The 23385-nt window shown below is 47.0% G+C and overlaps 1 protein-coding gene across 3 annotated transcripts in view; it reads right to left on the minus strand.

Annotated features, from left to right (window-relative positions):
- PIP4K2C (phosphatidylinositol-5-phosphate 4-kinase type 2 gamma) overlaps positions 1 to 23385 on the minus strand; it is a 152710-nt gene that overhangs the window by 50333 nt on the left and 78992 nt on the right. For all 3 annotated transcript variants that reach the window (XM_063952346.1, XM_063952345.1, XM_063952344.1), the window contains exons 4-6: positions 18672 to 18818; positions 10824 to 10970; positions 9584 to 9622 (exon numbers count right to left, since the gene is read on the minus strand). In XM_063952346.1, coding sequence (XP_063808416.1) covers positions 9584 to 9622; positions 10824 to 10970; positions 18672 to 18818 — 333 coding nt within the window. The remainder of the gene's footprint in view (positions 1 to 9583; positions 9623 to 10823; positions 10971 to 18671; positions 18819 to 23385) is intronic.

Here is a 23385-nt window from a genome sequence, read left to right on the forward strand (position 1 = left end):
CTCGCAAGGCGAATTTAGCAGAGTTGCTCACGCTAAGCCTACGCCTACTGGGAGTGTATCTTAGCTTCTTAAAATTGCGACCGATGTATTCGCAATATTGCGATTACAAACTACTTAGCAGTTTCAGAGTAGCTTCAGACTTACTCGGCATCTGCGTTCAGTTCAGTGCTTGTCGTTCCTGGTTTGACGTCATAAACACACCCAGCGTTCGCCCAGGCACTCCCCCGTTTCTCCGGCCACTCCTGCGTTTTTTCCGGAAACGGTAGCGTTTTTATCCACACGCCCCGAAAACGCCGTGTTTCCGCCCAGTAACACCCATTTCCTGTCAATCACACTACGTTCGCCAGAGCGAAGAAAAAGCCGTGAGTAAAAATACTATCTTCATTGTAAAATTACTTGGCGCAGTCGCAGTGCGAATATTGCGCATGCGTACTAAGCGGAATTTCACTGCGATGCGAAGAAAATTACCGAGCGAACGACTCGGAATGAGGGCCTATGTACAAGTATTGCAGACAATCCGCACTTGGGATGGGCGCCCAGCATCCACTACGGACTACGAGAAATAGAATTACCGGTGAGTAAATTCTTATTTTCTCTGACGTCCTAGTGGATGCTGGGGACTCCGTCAGGACCATGGGGATTATACCAAAGCTCCCAAACGGGCGGGAGAGTGCGGATGACTCTGCAGCACCGAATGAGAGAACTCCAGGTCCTCCTTAGCCAGGGTATCAAATTTGTAGAATTTTACAAACGTGTTCTCCCCTGACCACGTAGCTGCTCGGCAGAGTTGTAATGCCGAGACCCCTCGGGCAGCCGCCCAAGATGAGCCCACCTTCCTTGTGGAGTGGGCATTGATTGAAATATATATTTTCAATGCTCTGACAACGTCCAGCAACTTGGAATCCTCCAAATCGCTAGTAGCCGCAGGCACCACAATAGGCTGGTTCAGGTAAAACGCTGATACCACCTTAGGCAGAAAATGAGGACGCGTCCTCAATTCTGCCCTGTCCGAATGGAAAATCAGATATGGGCTTTTATACGATAAAGCCGCCAATTCCGACACTCTCCTGGCTGAAGCCAGGGCCAGTAGCATGGTTACTTTCCATGTAAGATATTTCAAATCTACCGATTTGAGTGGCTCAAACCAATGGGATTTGAGAAAATCCAAAACTACATTGAGATCCCACGGTGCCACTGGGGGCAAAACCGGGGGCTGTATATGTAGTACTCCTTTTACAAAAGTCTGGACTTCAGGAACTGAAGCCAATTCTTTCTGGAAGAAAATCGACAGGGCCGAAATTTGAACCTTAATGGACCCTAATTTGAGGCCCATAGATAATCCTGTTTGCAGGAAATGTAGGAATCGACCCAGTTGAAATTCCTCTGTCGGGGCCTTCCTGGCCTCACACCATGCAACATATTTTCTCCAAATGCGGTGATAATGTTGTGCAGTCACCTCCTTCCTGGCTTTGACCAGGGTAGGGATGACCTCTTCCGGAATGCCTTTTTCCCGTAGGATCCGGCGTTCAACCGTCATGCCGTCAAACGCAGCCGCGGTAAGTCTTGGAATAGACACGGTCCCTGCTGAAGCAGATCCCTTCTTAGAGGTAGAGGCCACGGATCTTCCGTGAGCATCTCCTGAAGTTCCGGGTACCAAGTCCTTCTTGGCCAGTCCGGAGCCACTAGTATCGTTCTTACTCCCCTTTGCCGTATAATTCTCAGTACCTTGGGTATGAGAGGCAGAGGAGGGAACACATACACTGACTGGTACACCCATGGTGTTACCAGAGCGTCCACAGCTATTGCCTGAGGGTCTCTTGACCTGGCGCAATACCTGTCCAGTTTTTTGTTGAGGCGGGATGCCATCATGTCCACCATTGGTCTTTCCCAATGGACTACAATCATGTGGAAGACTTCTGGATGAAGTCCCCACTCTCCCGGGTGAAGATCGTGTCTGCTGAGGAAGTCTGCTTCCCAGTTGTCCACTCCCGGGATGAACACTGCTGACAGTGCTATCACATGATTTTCCGCCCAGCGAAGAATCCTTGCAGCTTCTGCCATTGCCCTCCTGCTTCTTGTGCCGCCCTGTCTGTTTACGTGGGCGACTGCCGTGATGTTGACCGACTGGATCAACACCGGCTGACCCTGAAGCAGAGGTTTTGCCAGGCTTAGAGCATTGTAGATTGCTCTTAGTTCCAGTATATTTATGTGAAGAGACGTTTCCAGGCTTGACCACACGCCCTGGAAGTTTCTTCCTTGTGTGACCGCTCCCCAGCCTCTCAGGCTGGCATCCGTGGTCACTAGGACCCAGTTCTGTATGCCGAATCTGCGGCCCTCTAACAGATGAGCACTCTGCAACCACCATAGCAGAGAGACCCTTGTCCTTGTCGACAATTTTATCCGCTGATGCATCTGCAGATGCGATCCGGACCATTTGTCTAGCAGATCCCACTGAAAAATTTGTGCATGGAATCTGCCGAATGGAATCGCTTCGTAAGAAGCCACCATTTTTCCCAGGACTCTTGTGCATTGATGCACAGACACTGTCCCTGGTTTTAGGAGGTTCCTGACGAGTTCGGATAACTCCCTGGCTTTCTCCTCCGGAAGAAATACCTTTTTCTGAACAGTGTCCAGAATCATCCCTAAGAACAGCAGACGTGTCGTCGGGATCAGTTGGGATTTTGGAAAATTCAGAATCCACCCGTGCTGTTGGAGCACTACTTGAGTTAGTGCTACTCCGACCTCCAGCTGTTCTCTGGATCTTGCCCTTATCAGGAGATCGTCCAAGTAAGGGATAATTAATACGCCTTCTCTTCGAAGAAGGACCATCATTTCGGCCATTACCTTGGTAAAGACCCTGGGTGCCGTGGACAATCCAAACGGCAGCGTCTGAAACTGATAATGACAGTTTTGTACCACGAACCTGAGGTACCCTTGGTGTGAAGGGCAAATTGGGACATGAAGGTAAGCATCCTTGATGTCCAAGGACACCATAAAATCCCCTTCTTCCAGATTCGCTATCACTGCTCTGAGTGACTCCATCTTGAACTTGAATTTTTGTATGTACAGGTTCAGAGATTTCAGATTTAGAATAGGTCTTACCGAGCCGTCCGGCTTCGGTACCACAAATAGCGTGGAGTAATACCCCTTTCCCTGTTGTAGAAGGGGTACCTTGATTATCACCTGCTGAGAATACAGCTTGTGAATGGCTTCCAATACCGTCGCCCTGTCTGAGGGAGACGTTGGCAAAGCAGATTTTAGGAACCGGCGAGGGGGAGACTTCTCGAATTCCAACCTGTAACCCTGAGATACTACCTGCAGGATCCAGGGGTCCACCTGCGAGTGAGCCCACTGTGCGCTGAAATTCTTGAGGCGACCCCCCCACCGCCCCTGAGTCCGCTTGTAAGGTCCCAGCGTCATGCTGAGGCCTTTGCAGAAGCCGGGGAGGACTTCTGCTCCTGGGAAGGGGCTGCTTGCTGCAGTCTTTTACCCTTTCCTTTGCCTCGGGGCAAATATGAATGTCCTTTTGCTCGCTTGTTCTTATAGGAACGAAAGGACTGCGGCTGAAAAGACTGCGTCTTTTTCTGCTGGGAGGGGACTTGAGGTAAAAAGGTGGACTTCCCGGCTACCAAATCCGATAGACCGACCCCAAATAATTCCTCCCCTTTATACGGCAATACTTCCATATGCCGTTTGGAATCCGCATCGCCTGACCACTGTCGTGTCCATAGACTTCTTCTGGCAGATATGGACATCGCACTTACTCTTGATGCCAGAGTGCAGATATCCCTCTGTGCATCTCGCATATAAAAGGAATGCATCCTTTAATTGCTCTATAGTCAATAAAATACTGTCCCTATCCAGGGTATCAATATTTTCAGTCAGGGAATCCGACCAAGCCACCACAGCACTGCACATCCAGGCTGAGGCGATTGCTGGTCGCAGTATAACACCAGTATGTGTGTATATACTTTTTAGAGTATTTTCCAGCCTCCTATCAGCTGGATCCTTGAGGGCGGCCGTATCAGGAGACGGTAACGCCACTTGTTTGGATAAACGTGTGAGCGCCTTGTCCACCCTAGGGGGTGTTTCCCAGCGCGCCCTAACCTCTGGCGGGAAAGGGTATAACGCCAATAACTTCTTTGAAATTAGCAGTTTTTTATCAGGGGTAACCCACGCTTCATCACACACGTCATTCAATTCCTCTGATTCAGGAAAAACTACAGGTAGTTTTTTCAGACCCCACATAATACCCCTTTTTGTGGTACTTGCAGTATCAGAGATATGCAAAGCCTCCTTCATTGCCGTGATCATATAACGTGTGGCCCTACTGGAAAATACGTTCGTTTCTTCACCGTCGACACTAGATTCGGTGTCCGTGTCTGGGTCTGTGTCGACCGACTGAGGCAAAGGGCGTTTTACAGCCCCTGACGGTGTTTGAGACGCCTGTACAGGTACTAACTGGTTTGCCGGTCGTCTCATGTCGTCAACCGACTTTTGCAGCGTGCTGACATTATCACGTAATTCCATAAACAAAGCCATCCATTCCGGTGTCGACTCCCTAGGGGGTGACATCACCATTACCGGCAATTGCTCCGCCTCCACACCAACATCGTCCTCATACATGTCGACACACACGTACCGACACACAGCAGACACACAGGGAATGCTCTGATAGAAGACAGGACCCCACTAGCCCTTTGGGGAGACAGAGGGAGAGTTTGCCAGCACACACCAAAGCGCTATAATTATATAGGAACAACCTTATATAAGTGTTGTTTCCTTATAGCTGCTTAAATATATATAATATCGCCAAAAAATGCCCCCCCTCTCTGTTTTTTACCCTGTTTCTGTAGTGCAGTGCAGGGGAGAGCCTGGGAGCCTTCCTAGCAGCGGAGCTGTGTAGGAAAATGGCGCTGTGTGCTGAGGAGATAGGCCCCGCCCCCTATTCCGGCGGGCTCTTCTCCCGGTTTTTCTGAGACCTGGCAGGGGTGAAATACATCCATATAGCCTCATGGACTATATGTGATGTATTCTTTTTAGCCAGAAAGGTATTAACATTGCTGCCCAGGGCGCCCCCCCCAGCGCCCTGCACCCTCAGTGACCGCCGGTGTGAAGTGTGCCTGAGCGCAATGGCGCACAGCTGCAGTGCTGTGCGCTACCTCATGAAGACTGAAAAGCCTTCAGCCGCCGTTTCTGGACCTCTTCTTACTTCGGCATCTGCAAGGGGGTCGGCGGCGCGGCTCCGGTGACCCATCCAGGCTGTACCTGTGATCGTCCCTCTGGAGCTAGTGTCCAGTAGCCTAAGAAGCAAATCCATCCTGCACGCAGGTGAGTTCACTTCTTCTCCCCTAGGTCCCTCGTTGCAGTGAGCCTGTTGCCAGCAGGACTCACTGAAAATAATAAAACTATCAAAACTTTTACTCTAAGCAGCTCTTTATGAGAGCCACCTAGATTGCACCCTGCTCGGACGGGCACAAAAACCTAACTGAGGCTTGGAGGAGGGTCATAGGGGGAGGAGCCAGTACACACCACCTAGTGGTCAAACTTTTAAATTTTGTGCCCTGTCTCCAGCGGAGCCGCTATTCCCCATGGTCCTGACGGAGTCCCCAGCATCCACTAGGACGTCAGAGAAATGCAGAAATGCATCCTGTAAATCCAGGGATACCATATAGTCTATGGGTTCCATAGCCAGAACTATAGGGCGCAAAGTTTCCATAAGAAACTTGGATACTCTCACAAACTTGCTCAAAGATTTGAGGTGGAGTACAGGCTGGTGTGACCCGTTGGGTTTAGGTACGAAGAACAGGGTCGAGTAATAGCCTCTGCCCTTTTGGGACTGAGGAACCGGCACAATCACTTCTGTATGAAGGAGGGACTCGACCACAGTTTGCATCTTCAGCGGGACCGATGGAAGGCCGTGGTGAAGAACTGGCGAGGGGGGACGTCCCTTGAGTGAGACTCTGTACCCTCGAGAGACCTCTTCCAGCACCCAAGCATCCGAAGTGGTCGTGTGCCAGACCTGGGCAAAGTGCAGAAGTCGGCCTCCCACCTTGGGTTCTCTCAGTCATACACTAGACAGTCTCACTATCCCAAAGCCTCCAAGCCCTAGGCTAAACAGAAATAACCAACTAAGTTGGAAAGGGGCGCTATAGCTGTGGCTCCAATTTGTGTGTAATGAGCAGCTGTCTAAATAGGCTAGTCACACCTATATAATGGTACATACAAACAAAAAAACAGAATGAGACAGCGCTAACTGAGATGGATTGTCTTAAGAAATACAGTGATATTTAATAGATTAAAATTAGAATACAAAGTAAAATGATTAAAATAAATAGGTCACACTGCATCAATGAGCTTCTAGTCACCATACAAATATAAGTTAGTCACATGCCGCTTGCTCCAATGTCCCCATAGGACCCGCTCAATTAAAATGTCCCTTATCCTGGGGCTGTTGCACAGTCCCTGGGCCGAAAACTTGTAGTCTCAACGCTGGAGGAATATCTGTCCCAGTAGTGTAGCAATAAAACAGGAAAGTCCTCACCAGTATTGCGTGATTGTAATGAAGTTCGGTCCTTGGTATATGGATGTGGGTTCAAATGGCAGCGCTTTTAGCAGAGTCCACAGTGGTCCAAGCGGTGATGAATAATCCGTGAAGAGGTGATGCGGGCTCAAACCTGACGCGTTTCACAGCTAACTGCTGCTTTATCAAAGCCAGTCAGGCTGCAGGCTTGTCAGGATTAGAGGAAGGCTGACAGGCTGCCCAGGGCTGTTTAGCCTTGGGCTTGGGATTGCGAGACTTTCTAGTATATGACTGATCTCTTGCTTTTCCCTGAGGCCAAAAGGAACAGAAAGTGGTATTCTTTGCCTTCCGCCTTCCCTATGCGTGTCTTTCACCCCAGGTACTGCAGGGCCTTATTAAACTAGGTGTTAATACACCTAAACCTGTACCCTTATGCCCTGGTGGTCTAGTGGAATCCCTGCTCAGTGACAGTGCCTACGCCAGCGCAGTGCGCTGCTCCCCAGACCGCGGTTTAATAGTGGGCCCCGCTAGGAGACCTGCCTCCCGGTAGCAGCCGTGCGAACCCAGGGATCATTCCACTGCCATTCCTATGATCGCGGATGTCCCCACCGAAAGTACCTGGGCAAGCCAGTGGGAGTATGTGGCGCCACTTGGAAGGTGATGGAGCTGCAGCGCTGAAGTTACCCTGACTAACACTGCTGCCAGCTCATGAAGAAAGGTACATTTCTTGTAAAAAAAAGAAAAAAGGAAGAAGCTTTCAGGGCTGCCTGCACAGCCCCCCTGTTTAGTGACCTGCTACTGCAGGAACCAACTATAAAACTGAGCTCAATGTGCATGGAGACGGGGTTATAGAAGAGGGCTCCAATGCATCCTGGGACAGCTAAAGCTTTACCTGTTGGTGCCTGGATCCAGATCCATCTCTACATCCCAATATTAGAAGTGCACGGCTGACACCCCTCTGTCGCAGTCCCCCCTTCACAGGAAACCTCAGTCAGCTGAAGGGCTTGTGACATCACAAATGACTACAAGGGGTTAATCGTGACTCATTTTACTATACCAATGTGAACTACCCCCTTATCAGCATAATTACCTGCCTTTGTTCTAACAAGGCTATTTCTAGACTTAGTGACTCCAAAGCCACAGGGGGATTCCAGGCTGCGCTGAGAAACAATCCTAAAAACAGAATTTAAATCCCACCAATCAGGACACTCTGCCACATCACCAGGTGAGCACAGCATCATGGGAGTTTGGAAGGTTTCAAAAGGGCCCGCAGAGACTGGTGGGAAGAACGCTTATTGGAGAGCACATGCTGCTACCAGGAGAATGTCCTGTCAGCCTGTGCATGGATACCTGAGGCCCAGCAAGCGATAATGCAGCCACGCGTATTGCTTCCACAGGAGCTATCCTATGTACCTGGCTTAAGCCTGCCAGCAGGAGCTGGGTGACTTTTCCAGCGTACCCTACGCGCAGGAGTAGTGGATTCACACAGGCCACGCGGCCGGGATCAGCAAGACAGACATCCTCGCCCCGTCCAGCAACAAGCATCAGCCAATGAGGTGGCTAGTGACTGTGTAGGGACAGGGGTTTTGGCTTTGTGTGGTTTTTATATTAGTATGGTCCTATTGCGTGCAATGTTAATGCTATCTATAAATAATGTACAAAGTTTGGTTACGGTTTTTCATGTATAATTAGTGTGTATGAAAATAAAGGTGCCGGTGTACCTTGCTATTGTGTGCTTACTGTGTGATCTCAGAACCCAGTAGTGACCCCGGGGTACCATGCGGAGAAGTAAACGCTGCCTTTCTCAAGGTGGAGATAAGCGATAAGCGAGAATAACGCACACATGAACCCGGGGTCTTCACAATTAAGGTTCAAAAAGGGTTGACAAAACCTAAAGGGAAAAAAAAAAAAAAAGAGAGAGAAGGGGGCAGACTAGGTGGGACAAGTGGTTCTTATCTGCAGTCAAATTCTATGTTTCCCTGTTGAAACCCTTTGTACCCTCCTGCAGAAACACTAGAATAAAAAGTGTCCAAATGCATTACACCATAGGTTCTCAGACTCGGTCCTCAGGTTTTGCAGGTAACCCAGCAGGTGCACAGGTGTATTCATTACTAACGGACACATATTAAAAGGTCCACAGGTGGAGCTAATTATTTCACTTGTGATTCTGTGAGACCTGGAAAACATGCACTGTGTGGGGTCCTGAGGACAGAGTTTGAGAACCTGTGCATTACACTGCAGAAGACCAGCATTCAGCTACAGATTTATTGTTAGGACATTAGGAGAGCAATTTTAAATTTGAAGATTTAAAAAATCTGTTGCGTGGGGTTCTCCCTGCAGCAGTGAGGTTTTGCTATTCAACTAGAGGACAGAAAATGAGACGTGATGATTTCTATAGAAATCACTGCATCTTTTTCACGCACCTCCAGAGCAAGTCTGATTGGACTTACTTTGTTACCCCGGCAGCACCCCCTCTAAGGACTAATGAAGCAATTGGAAATTTACAATTAGTTTAATTTAGTTTAATTAGTCTGTAATTACTCAACTTCCGAAGCGGTGTCCTCTCCTTCAGTGCTGGTATCCAGACTCTTGCAGCAGCGGTGAGTATAGTAATGTGTGCGAGCGCGTGTGATCGCGCCCCCCCTCAAGAGGCAGCAGCTTTGAGAAATACCTCTCCCAAAGAATGCTGGAAACCACCGAGAGCTTACTGGAGGGGTTTTATTTTCTCACGGCGCAGGGTTTTTAAGCAGAAAACCCACAACCATTTTGTTTAAATTGGATACGGAAGATATTGGTAGCACACATATCAGTGGTGACCTAAAATTGGCCGCAAGGGTTTTTTTTTGCTCACCAAACTTCACACCCAACGGAATTCACCCCAAAGGCTACATGCAAGATAATGTTCATAGCAATGCACATTATAAAACGCTACCTTATTTCTCAGCTCTCATGGTTATGGACCAATAAAAATGAATAGAGAAGGGCACAAAAATCAAGAAAATTATAAATTTCAAAGGAGTACGGGAGTTGGGGTTAGAGACATGACCAACTTATATTTACCTTTTCTTTATCACTTGCTTCACGAGAAACTAAAGAGCCCTGGAAAATAAGCAATATAGTACATTAAAATCATATATATATATATATATATATATATATATATATATATATATATATATATATATTTAATAATAATAAATAATATTAATTATTATTAAGTAACTGGTCACTTGCAGAATTTCCTACTATTATTCAGCATAACACTCAAGACAGCAATTCTAAATGGAAACCACTGCAGTCTGTACTAGCTATTCACTACAAGTGCAACAAATATATATCAGCAAGATCAAAACAAACTGCACAAACCTAGAATGACTAGGTTGAAAATAAAACCCATTCACAACCATTGCATCATTTTGTTAAGGATTCTGAGTGACAAAAGCATAAAATGTCTGGGGTTCCCTTGAGTTACTCTTAAAGAAAATGCTATTGTATTGTTCATTGTAAGCACCTTTAGAAGATCACATTTACCTTTAAAGATGCTAATAAGTATAGATGCGTCTTCATACAACTAGCCTCAATATGCCATGTGACGCGAGACGCCTGGCGGGACTGTGCCACCAGGTACCACATAACAGTTAGCACAGTCTTTATTTAGGTTTGTTTTATTTAACCAAAAAAATGCATCTTATTCACAGAACTACAGTATGATGCGATTAAGACACACCAGAAGATTGTGCAGATTAATTTGATATGCGACACCTGTATGTCTGTGCAACTGATTCTGTATACGTAGTACAACGGAACTTGGCGTGGGGGGAAAAATAATAAATATAATAATAATAATTAAAAAAAAAAAAAAAAGAAAAAGAAAAAAAAGACTCATTCGCACACAGAAATACAAGTGTTACATATTAAATGAATAAGCAGTCACCTGGTGTGTCCTAGTCAGAACGCATTTGCAACTAAGATGCATTTTGCGGCAAAAAATAAATACACACAGTACCTGGCGCTAGCTGAGTCTCATGGGACCTAGCACACAGAAAAGGGCTGTTTGGTGCGACTGTATGAGGACACATTTGTATATGTACTCCCATTAATGCTAGCCACAGGCACTGCAAAATGGGCTGATCTATGGGCTTTATTCTGCATGTACAATCTCACAACAAGCAGGATGCTATGCTGTTATCAGATTGTTATTTGAAAATTATTCAGACATGCTTGTAAACCCAGTCGAGCCACGATCAGTTTGTATGCAGAGCTAAAACACACACGTGAAAACCATAATACATGAGCTCACCTTAAGATCATACTTTTTGTGAACTGTAAGTCTGTGGCTGAACATATTTCTCATTACCAACATATAGAAGTCTTCGTTGTCTACACTCAAACGATACATCCCCAAGAACTGCGGTAACAGTGTGCTTCCATGACATTTCACAATGTGCTAGGGGGGAAAAAAGGACACAAAAAGGAAACTTCAATTAGAATGTTGTAAACATAATTCCAGCAATATTAATATATACATTATATATTTGTATTTAAACATTTTTTAATGAAACAATGTGGACACATCATATTGCACCTCAAATCTAGGAATGGCGAGTGCGGTGGACTAATGCATTTTGTTTACTTGTATTCATTTTTTAAAGCCTCCTTTTGTGATCACATCTTCTCACGCACCCGTTATTTAATCTATCCTGTGTCACCGGTTCCTAGGTGCTTTACAGCAGGTGTGCTGGGTGACTGTCTAACCTTTAAAAGCCAATGAGCTGTAAGCTTTAAAACTGTTAGCATACTTTAAAGGTTAAGACTATAGTGACAGCGACGGCTATGTTCATAATTCTGAGTGAGCACAGGACCTGCAGAAAATGGGGTTCCTTCACAGGGGCTGCAACCTTAAATGTATTGAACACCAGATGAACTAAACCTATTTATTTATTTATTTATTACAGTGAATGCATTATACCCGATAGGTAAAGTGAGTAACATTAATTAAATAAGATTTTACTTACCGATAAATCTATTTCTCGGAGTCCGTAGTGGATGCTGGGGTTCCTGAAAGGACCATGGGGAATAGCGGCTCCGCAGGAGACAGGGCACAAAAAGTAAAGCTTTTCCGATCAGGTGGTGTGCACTGGCTCCTCCCCCTATGACCCTCCTCCAGACTCCAGTTAGGTACTGTGCCCGGACGAGCGTACACAATAAGGGAGGATTTTGAATCCCGGGTAAGACTCATACCAGCCACACCAATCACACCGTACAACTTGTGATCTAAACCCAGTTAACAGTATGATAACAGCGGAGCCTCTGAAAGATGGCTTCCTTTAACAATAACCCGAATTAGTTAACAATAACTATGTACAACTTATGCAGATAATCCGCACTTGGGATGGGCGCCCAGCATCCACTACGGACTCCGAGAAATAGATTTATCGGTAAGTAAAATCTTATTTTCTCTATCGTCCTAGTGGATGCTGGGGTTCCTGAAAGGACCATGGGGATTATACCAAAGCTCCCAAACGGGCGGGAGAGTGCGGATGACTCTGCAGCACCGAATGAGAGAACTCCAGGTCCTCCTTAGCCAGAGTATCAAATTTGTAAAATTTTACAAACGTGTTCTCCCCTGACCACGTAGCTGCTCGGCAAAGTTGTAATGCCGAGACCCCTCGGGCAGCCGCCCAAGATGAGCCCACCTTCCTTGTGGAGTGGGCCTTTACAGATTTAGGCTGTGGCAAGCCTGCCACAGAATGTGCAAGTTGGATTGTGCTACAGATCCAACGAGCAATCGTCTGCTTAGACGCAGGAGCACCCATCTTGTTGGGTGCATACAATATAAACAACGAGTCAGATTTTCTGACTCCAGCTGTCCTTGCAATATATATTTTTAATGCTCTGACAACGTCCAGTAACTTGGAGTCCTCCAAGTCACTTGTAGCCGCAGGCACTACAATAGGCTGGTTCAGATGAAATGCTGACACCACCTTAGGGAGAAAATGCGGACGAGTCCGCAGTTCTGCCCTGTCCGAATGGAAAATCAGATATGGGCTTTTGTAAGATAAAGCTGCCAATTCTGACACTCTCCTGGCAGAAGCCAGGGCTAGAAGCATGGTCACTTTCCATGTGAGATATTTCAAATCCACCTTTTTTAGTGGTTCGAACCAATGAGATTTTAGGAAGTCCAAAACCACATTTAGATCCCACGGTGCCACTGGAGGCACCACAGGAGGCTGTATATGCAGCACTCCCTTAACAAAGGTCTGGACTTCAGGGACTGAAGCCAATTCTTTTTGAAAGAAAATCGACAGGGCCGAAATTTGAACCTTAATAGATCCCAATTTGAGACCCATTGACAATCCTGATTGCAGGAAATGTAGGAATCGACCCAGTTGAAATTCCTCCGTCGGAGCACTCCGATCTTCGCACCACGCAACATATTTTCGCCAAATTCGGTGATAATGTTGCACGGTTACTTCCTTCCTTGCTTTAATCAAAGTAGGAATGACTTCTTCCGGCATGCCTCTTTCCTTTAGGATCCGGCGTTCAACCGCCATGCCGTCAAACGCAGCCGCGGTAAGTCTTGAAACAGACAGGGACCCTGCTGAAGCAAGTCCCTCCTTAGAGGTAGAGGCCACGGATCTTCCGTGATCATCTCTTGAAGTTCCGGGTACCAAGTCCTCCTTGGCCAATCCGGAACCACTAGTATCGTTCTTACGCCTCTTTGCCGTATAATTCTCAATACTTTTGGTATGAGAGGCAGAGGAGGAAACACATACACCGACTGGTACACCCAAGGCGTTACCAGCGCGTCCACAGCTATTGCCTGCGGATCTCTTGACCTGGCGCAATACCTGTCCAGTTTTTTGTTGAGGCGAGACGCCATCATGTCCACCATTGGTCTTTCCCAACGGGTTACCAGCATGTGGAAGACTTCTGGATGAAGTCCCCACTCTCCCGGGTGAAGATCGTGTCTGCTGAGGAAGTCTGCTTCCCAGTTGTCCACTCCCGGGATGAACACTGCTGACAGTGCTATCACATGATTCTCTGCCCAGCGAAGAATCCTTGCAGCTTCTGCCATTGCCCTCCTGCTTCTTGTGCCGCCCTGTCTGTTCACATGGGCGACTGCCGTGATGTTGTCCGACTGGATCAATACCGGTTTTCCCTGAAGCAGAGGTTCTGCCTGGTTTAGAGCATTGTATATTGCTCTTAGTTCCAGAATGTTTATGTGAAGAGACGTTTCCAGGCTCGTCCATACTCCCTGGAAGTTTCTTCCTTGTGTGACTGCTCCCCAGCCTCTCAGGCTGGCGTCCGTGGTCACCAGGATCCAATCCTGTATGCCGAATCTGCGGCCCTCCAATAGATGAGCACTCTGCAACCACCACAGAAGAGACACCCTTGTCCTTGGAGACAGGGTTATCCGTAGGTGCATCTGAAGATGCGACCCTGACCATTTGTCCAACAGATCCCTTTGGAAAATTCTTGCGTGGAATCTGCCGAATGGAATCGCTTCGTAAGAAGCCACCATTTTTCCCAGGACTCTTGTGCATTGATGTACAGACACCTTTCCTGGTTTTAGGAGGTTCCTGACAAGCTCGGATAACTCCTTGGCTTTTTCCTCCGGGAGAAAAACCTTTTTCTGAACCGTGTCCAGAATCATCCCTAGGAACAGCAGACGAGTTGTCGGCATTAACTGGGATTTTGGAATATTCAGAATCCACCCGTGCTGTTTTAGCACTTCTTGAGACAGTGCTAATCCCATCTCTAGCTGTTCTCTGGACCTCGCCCTTATTAGGAGATCGTCCAAGTATGGGATAATTAATACGCCTTTTCTTCGAAGAAGAATCATCATCTCGGCCATTACCTTTGTAAAGATCCGAGGTGCCGTGGACAATCCGAACGGCAGCGTCTGAAACTGATGGTGACAGTTTTGTACAACGAACCTGAGGTACCCCTGGTGTGAGGGGTAAATTGGAACGTGGAGATACGCATCCTTGATGTCCAAGGATACCATAAAGTCCCCCTCTTCCAGGTTCGCTATCACTGCTCTGAGTGACTCCATTTTGAACTTGAACTTCTTTATGTACAGGTTCAAGGACTTCAGATTTAGAATAGGCCTTACCGAGCCATCCGGCTTCGGTACCACAAAAAGAGTGGAATAATACCCCTTCCCTTGTTGCAGAAGAGGTACCTTGACTATCACCTGCTGAGAGTACAGCTTGTGAATGGCTTCCAACACCGTCTCCCTTTCGGAGGGGGACGTTGGTAAAGCAGACCTCAGGAAACGGCGAGGTGGATCTGTCTCTAATTCCAACCTGTATCCCTGAGATATTATCTGCAGGATCCAGGGATCTACTTGCGAGTGAGCCCACTGCGCGCTGTAATTTTTGAGACGACCGCCCACCGTCCCCGAGTCCGCTTGAGAAGCCCCAGCGTCATGCTGAGGCTTTTGTAGAAGCCGGGGAGGGCTTCTGATCCTGGGAAGGAGCTGCGTGTTGCTGTCTCTTCCCTCGACCTTTGCCTCGTGGCAAATATGAATAGCCCTTTGCTCTCTTATTTTTAAAGGAACGAAAGGGCTGCGGTTGAAAAGTCGGTGCCTTTTTCTGTTGGGGAGTGACTTGAGGTAGAAAGGTGGATTTCCCGGCTGTAGCCGTGGCCACCAAATCTGATAGACCGACTCCAAATAACTCCTCCCCCTTATACGGCAAAACTTCCATATGCCGTTTTGAATCCGCATCGCCTGTCCACTGTCGCGTCCATAAAGCTCTTCTGGCCGAAATGGACATAGCACTTCCCCGTGATGCCAGTGTGCATATATCCCTCTGTGCATCACGCATATAAAGAAATGCATCCTTTATTTGTTCTAACGACAGTAAAATATTGTCCCTGTCCAGGGTATCAATATTTTCAATCAGGGATTCTGACCAAACTACCCCCGCACTGCCCATCCAGGCAGTTGCTACAGCTGGTCGTAGTATAACACCTGCATGTGTGTATATACTTTTTTGGATATTTTCCATCCTCCTATCTGATGGATCTTTAAGTGCGGCCGTCTCAGGAGAGGGTAACGCCACTTGTTTAGATAAGCGTGTTAGCGCCTTGTCCACCCTAGGAGGTGTTTCCCAGCGCTCCCTAACCTCTGGCGGGAAAGGGTATAATGCCAATAATTTCTTTGAAATTATCAGCTTTTTATCAGGGGCAACCCACGCTTCATTACACACGTCATTTAGTTCTTCTGATTCAGGAAAAACTATAGGTAGTTTTTTCATACCCCACATAATACCCTGTTTAGTGGTACCTGTAGTATCAGCTAAATGTAACGCCTCCTTCATTGCCAAAATCATATAACGTGTGGCCCTACTGGAAAATACGGTTGATTCGTCACCGTCACCACTGGAGTCATCGCCTGTGTCTGGGTCTGTGTCGACCGACTGAGGCAAAGGGCGTTTCACAGCCCCTGACGGTGTTTGAGTCGCCTGGACAGGCACTAATTGATTGTCCGGCCGTCTCATGTCGTCAAACGACTGCTTTAGCGTGTTGACACTATCCCGTAGTTCCATAAATAAAGGCATCCATTCTGGTGTCGACCCCCTAGGAGGTGACATCCCCATATTTGGCAATTGCTCCGCCTCCACACCAATATCGTCCTCATACATGTCGACACACACGTACCGACACACAGCAGACACACAGGGAATGCTCCTAATGAAGACAGGACCCACTAGCCCTTTGGGGAGACAGAGGGAGAGTTTGCCAGCACACACCAAAAGCGCTATATATATATCAGGGATAGCCTTATAATAAGTGCTCCCCTATAGCTGCTTTGTTATATAAAAATATCGCCATAAATTTGCCCCCCCTCTCTGTTTTACCCTGTTTCTGTAGTGCAGTGCAGGGGAGAGACCTGGGAGCCGTCCTGACCAGCGGAGCTGTGAGAGGAAATGGCGCCGTGTGCTGAGGAGATAGGCCCCGCCCCTTTTCCGGCGGGCTCGTCTCCCGCTATTTTGAGAAATCAGGCAGGGGTTAAATATCTCCATATAGCCTCTAGGGCTATATGTGAGGTATTTTTAGCCTTTATAGGTACTCATTTTGCCTCCCAGGGCGCCCCCCTCCCAGCGCCCTGCACCCTCAGTGACTGCCGTGTGAAGTGTGCTGAGAGGAAAATGGCGCACAGCTGCAGTGCTGTGCGCTACCTTTAGAAGACTGCAGGAGTCTTCAGCCGCCGATTCTGGACCTCTTCTGTCTTCAGCATCTGCAAGGGGGCCGGCGGCGCGGCTCCGGTGACCATCCAGGCTGTACCTGTGATCGTCCCTCTGGAGCTTGATGTCCAGTAGCCAAGAAGCCAATCCATCCTGCACGCAGGTGAGTTGACTCCTTCTCCCCTCAGTCCCTCGCTGCAGTGATCCTGTTGCCAGCAGGAATCACTGTAACATAAAAAACCTAGCTAAACTTTCTCTAAGCAGCTCTTTAGGAGAGCCACCTAGATTGCACCCTTCTCGGCCGGGCACAAAAATCTAACTGGAGTCTGGAGGAGGGTCATAGGGGGAGGAGCCAGTGCACACCACCTGATCGGAAAAGCTTTACTTTTTGTGCCCTGTCTCCTGCGGAGCCGCTATTCCCCATGGTCCTTTCAGGAACCCCAGCATCCACTAGGACGATAGAGAAATCTTATTACAATGGCACATGTCAAGTGGTGGGATATGGATCTGAGCAACTTTAACCAATTGTGATTGCGTAACGGCTGGGTCAAATCATCTCCAAAACAGCAGGTCTTGTGGGGTGTTCCTGGTATGCAGTGGATACACCTAACAAAAGTGGTCCAAGGAAAGACAACCAGTGCACCTGCGACAGTCATAGGCACCCAAGGCTCACAGACTGGTTTGTGGAGAGTTACTGTAGCACAAATTTCTGAAACGTTAGTAACTGATTTGAGACTTCAGAACAGTGCATTGCAGCTTGCTGCGTAGCCACAGACCAGGCAGAGTGCCTATGCTGACCCCTATTTACTGCCAAAAGCACCTATAATGTGCACGGAATCACATTTTCATCTTCATCATGTGGATGGCAGTGTGTTTGTGCGTTGTTAGCCTGATGCACTAGTGGGGAGGCAGACCAGCAGATGCGCTGCAACGTTCAGGGCAATGTTCTGCTGGGAAATCTTGGCTCTTGGCATTCATATAGATGTTACTTTGACACATACCACTAACCTGAACATTGTTGCCGATCAAGTACACCCCTTCATGGCAACAGCATTCCCCGATGGCATTTGAGCTCTTTCAGGTGGATAATACACTCTGCCACACTGCACAAATTGTACGGATATGCTTTGTACTACTAAATGTAACTCGCAGGGACAGTGATAGCAATAACCGTTGTCCCTGCGAGTCACATCCTCGGGAGGAGATCGGAGGAGCCTGTCACATTTTCTGGGAGATGGATACTGCGCATGTGTCCGTTTCCGCAGATTGCGGGAGAGAAATTGTATTTTTTTTTTTCTAAATACAATGCCCAAAATAAATGTATACTGCATCTAGCCCTAGGTATTAGATTACAAGATTTAAGGTTTCCAGCAGAAATAAATAGCAGTACTAAAGAACATTTTACAAGTCAACACATTAGGCTCAGTAACAAAGTATCCAGACCTATAATTATTAGTATTACAGAGCTGAATAGATAACAGTGTTTATGTGGGACTAAATCTGTCCGTCATACTCGCTCACTCCTCTGCAGAAGATTGCCATGTTAGGAGAGGGGCTCTTCTCTAAAAAAAGACGGAGCATGAGTGAAAGCTTTGCTGAAATACACGGTTGATTGGTACAACGAAACAGTGCCAGGGAGGTTATTAATGTCTGTAGGACACGGACCTAATGTTATAGCTGCAGATGAATGCATACCCAACACAGAACAATGTATGTTACCACAATGGTTTACCACCTCATTTATTGCTCTGAAGGGTAACCTGGCTTTGAATTTAAGTATTTTAATACCTTGTAAGAAAATTTGCAAATACAGGGGACATATTTCAGATGGCCTGGTCACATAGAAACGTCACCTAAAAGTATAATCCATGTACTGCTAGTTGGCTGCTCTGAATTATGCATGTTCCAAACAACAAGGTAAATAAACAGCATTATGCGGCCATCGTGCTTACTTGGTGGTAGTCAGACAGGATGCTGTGCATGTTGGCAACATCTTCACTGGATATTTCTTTAACTGCCAAAGTCTTGTCGTAGGACAGGAGAAATCTACTGTCATGAGCTTCACTTTCAGTATAAGGGGAACTACGCGTCAGGGAAACCTGGGGGAACGGCAAACGAGTGAAATCACATTTCCAGGATAAGACATCAGGGATACGACATTGTAATCATTACAGTGTAATGAAGACTCAGAACAAGTGTCCGCTGCACTAGAAACTAAACCATGTAAATTTCAGAGCTTAGTAGTACAACAAGAAGAATAAAAATGCCCCTTTGCCCACACTTAATGCTGCTTTATAAACCAAACAGCATTGATACCCAAGTGTTCAGACAACTCAACAAAACAGGCCGTGCAGGTTGGCAAGCAGAGAAGGCTAATCATGATTTGAAACCAAAATGTGCCTTAACCACTTAACTGGCATGGTCAGATCACATGTGACCATGTCGCCCCACTGTGTGTCCCCAGTTTTTGATGAGGAAATCCATTCTGCAAATGTGCATAATATTTCAATATATTAAAAAATGCTTTTTAAACTATATTAAATAAACAATTTAAGAACAATGTTATGAACGGCTTTGAAGAGAAAATAGTCAGTTAAGTGGTGAAGAAAATTTCAGCTAATTATTTCTAAGATCAATTCCCCAAACTGATCATAAGAGGTAACCAAACTACAGTACTTTCCTGCTATGCTACACTGGAAACAAAGCACACAATATAAAAAACGGGATTTTGGTACTTACCGGTAAATCCATTTCTCCGATTCCACAGGGAACACTCGAAGGTCTTCACGGTGGGGTATAGATGGTGGCTAAGTGGAGCCGGCACTTTAAATTCTTTAGAACTGTGACTGGCTCCTCCCCTCTATGCCGCCACTACAGACCAGTTTGAAAACTGGTCCCGAGAGGAGACTGCTTGAAACACTCGACAGAGGTGGAGGTGAAATAGAAAAAAGAAAAACAAACAGTAATAAATGTCACTAGTCAACCCAACAGGTAAGTAACCATATATCAATGGCAAACTGTAAAACCTGATAAAAGGAAAATAATAAAGAGATGCCCAGCTCTGGGAGGGCGTCCAGTGTCCCCTGTGGAATTGGAGATATGGATTTACCGGTAAGTACCAAAATCTCATTTTCTCCTTCATACACTAGGGGACACTGGAAGGTCTTCAAGGTGGGGACGTCCCAGAGCTCCCATTTCGGGCGGGACAGCGCTGAGATTCCTGCAGTACTGCTCGGCCAAACTGAATCTGAAGCAGCAAAAGTATCAAATTTGTAAAATTTGACAAAGGTATGTTTCCCCGACCAAGTTGCCGCTCTACACAACTGTGTCAAAGAAACTCCCCTAGCAGCCGCCCAAGAAGAACCTACCGACCATGTGGAATGAGCAGACACTGGACTCGGTGGTGGAAGAGAGGCTGCTAGATAAGCCTGTCTGATGGTAAATTTGATCCAACGAGCCAAAGTCTGTTTTGAAGCTGGCCAACCCGGTTTGGCAGCATCATACAGAACAAAAAGAGCATCAGACTTGCGCAAAGCTGCTGTTCTCTCTACGTAAATAAGCAAGGCCCTAACAACATCCAGGGACTTCGAAGAAGGAGAATCACCGAAGAGGACCGGGACCACAATAGGTTGATTAATGTGAAATGCAGAAACAACCTTAGGCAAGAAAGACCTATGGGTGCGGAGTTCTGCTCTGCCTTCATGAAATATGCGATATGGCGGACGACAGGAAAGAGCTCCCAATTCGGATACCCTCCGAGCCGAAGCCAGGGCCAGAAGTAAAACTACCTTCCACGTAAGAAAAAGCTCCACTGATTACAGAGGTTCAAACAAAGATGATTGTAAAAAGGACAGAACCGTATCCAGATCCCAAAGAGCTGTAGGAGGAATGGACGGTGGCTTAAGCCAGATAATTCCCTGAAGGAAAGTCTGCACTTCAGTCAGTAACACCAACTTCTTCTGGAAAAAAATCGAAAGGGCAGAGACTTGAACCTTTAGAGATTCAACACTTAAACCTGCCAAGAAACCAGCCTGGAGGAAAAGAAGAAGCCTTGCCAAGCAAAAGGAAGTAGTAGAAAAAAGACGCTGCTCACACCATGAAATATCCGCTTTCCACATACGGCAATAGTGCTTTGAAGTGCCCTCCTGTCGAGCACTCACCATGGTAGGAATGACTGATGAAGGAATACCTTTGAGCTTTAGGATCTCCCTTTCAACAGCCACACCGTCAAACGTAGCCGCTCTAAGTTTGGATAAACGAAAAGGTCCCTGTATTAGCAAATCCAGCCGTAGAGGAAGAGGCCACGGGTCTTCTACGAGTAACTGATACAGGTTCGCTGTTCCACGTTCTTAGAGGCCAGTTTGGAGCCACGAGAAGAACCTTGACCGTCTACAGCTTGATCCTCTTGAGCAGATGAGGCAACAGGGGAAAACGGAGGAAAAAAAAGATACACAAAGCGGAACTTCCAGGGAATCGTTAACGCATCCACTGCTTCCGCATTGGGATCTCTGGTGCAGGAACAGTATAGAGAAAGTTTGTGGTTCTGTGTGGACGCCATAAGATCTATTTGAGGTAGTCCTCACCAATCTACCAGTTGTTGAAACACTTGTGGATACAATTCTCATTCGCCTGGATGCATATCCTGACAACTTAAGTAATCAGCCTCCTAGTTCTCCAGCTACTGCATGCCTCTCGGCCCAAACCAGGATCCTGGTAACTTCTCTCATAGCAGCTCTGCTGCGGGTTCCTCCTTGCCGATTTATGTATGCCACTGCCGTGGCATTGTCCGACTGTACACATATTGCACGTCCCTGCAGAAGATGAAACGCTAATGTGAGCGCGTTGTAGACCGCCCAAAGTTCCAGGATATTGATAAGTAGAGTCCGTTCTTGAGGAGTGCAAAGGCCCTGGAATTGACAATCAGTGTCACCGCTCCCCATCCGCAGAGACTGGCATCCGTCGTGAGAAGCACCTCTGATGACAAAGCTCCTGTCCTTGGACAAATTTGTAAGGCTTGGAATTGAAAATGCAAATCCTTGACTGCAAACCTGAGAAAACTCTGGTGCGGAGGCCAAATTGGTATATGAAGGTAAGTATCCTTGATATCGATGGACACCATAAAGTCCCCTGCCTCTAGACCTGCTATAACATAGCACAGGGACTCCATCCCGAATTTGAAAATCCTCAAAAAGGGATTGAGACTCTTCAAATTCAGAATGCGTCTCACCGAGCCGTCCGGCTTCGGTAATACGAACAAACTGGAATAAAATCCCTGTTTTTGTTGGTGGGAGAGGAACTGGAACAATCACTCCTATATCCAGAAGTCTTTGGATCGCCTGGAGAAGGGAATCCTGACGTTCCCGCAAAACTGGCAAACCTGTGGTAAAAAAAGCTTGGAGGAGGTTTTAACTGAAAATCGAGTTTGTAACCCTGGAAGATGACTACTCTTACCCAGGTGTCTCCGCAGGTCTCTGAGCAAACCTGTCCGAAATCCAGCAGACGAGCTCCCACCCTGGGAGCCCCCAGGCGGGAGGGTAGCCCGTCATGGGGTGGGCTTAGCGGCAGGCTTTGGGTCCTGGTGCAAAACTGCTGGGGTTGCAGCATGACCTCTGCCGCTGTTAACTCTGAACGAGGTGGATCCACCTCTGCCACATCCTCTAAATTTGGACGGAACTCGAAAGGATGGCCCTGAAAAAAATCTTCCTAGGAGTAGGAGCTGCCGAAGGAAGATACGTCGACTTACCTCCTCTGGCTTTGGAAATCAGAGTATCCAATTCTTGATGAAATAGAAACTTGCCATTAAATGGAATAGCTTCCACAGCCTTTTTGGATTCCGCATCTGCCTGCCAGTGCGCGCGGCGAGCTGAAGTCGACAAATCAAATTCTGCATCCAATAGTTCCTGCGTCCTTGGCCACCTCTCCTAAATATACAGCAGATTCTCTGATATGTTTAGCCAAAGTAATCAATTGCTCAGTGGACAGACCAGATTGAAGACCTGTTACCAATTGTTCCGCCCAGGCCTCTATTGCCTTGTTAACCCAAAGACCTACCAGGGTAGGACGAAGAAGCATGATCGTCAATTTCAGCAGAAATGGGAAAAGAAACAGCATTCCTTTGTTACTTGGTAAAAAAGTAAGGCTGCGGCTGAGCCGTATCTGACTCTAATCTGTAGAACCTGACGCACTGCTAAAATAAGAGCGTCTAAACCCTCAAATTCAAACTCCATTTCTTCCTGAACCAATTCGGCTGTTGAATCTAGTTTCACTTCCCCCACCTCTAGGGGAGGCAATTCTTCAGCGTCTGACTCATCAGACTGCAATACAGCTGGCAAGTTTCTTATTTTTAGACTGTCTGGGAAGTACCAGCAGTAAGAGACCTTGAGGCCCGCATGGTTCTCCGTAGACTCTCAGCTGACCTGGCCAAATTAAGAGCCCAATCTGGCTCGGGTAGAGGAGCCTGGGACCTGGCAACTTCTATCTTTACGAGAAGCAACCAGTTCTGCAGACAAATCAGACATGACCCCTGTCAGCTGAGATAACCAAGAGGGAGAGGGGTCCTGTACACTGGACAAACTCTCCCCTTGGTTAGTTGATACACAGTTATCACAATATAAAGAACCCTCAGTCTGTTGTGTAAATTTTGCTGAACATTTCTTACAGGCATAA

The sequence above is a fragment of the Pseudophryne corroboree genome, chromosome 2 (genome assembly GCF_028390025.1).
Source record: "Pseudophryne corroboree isolate aPseCor3 chromosome 2, aPseCor3.hap2, whole genome shotgun sequence".
NCBI classification, from domain to species: Eukaryota; Metazoa; Chordata; class Amphibia; order Anura; family Myobatrachidae; genus Pseudophryne; species Pseudophryne corroboree.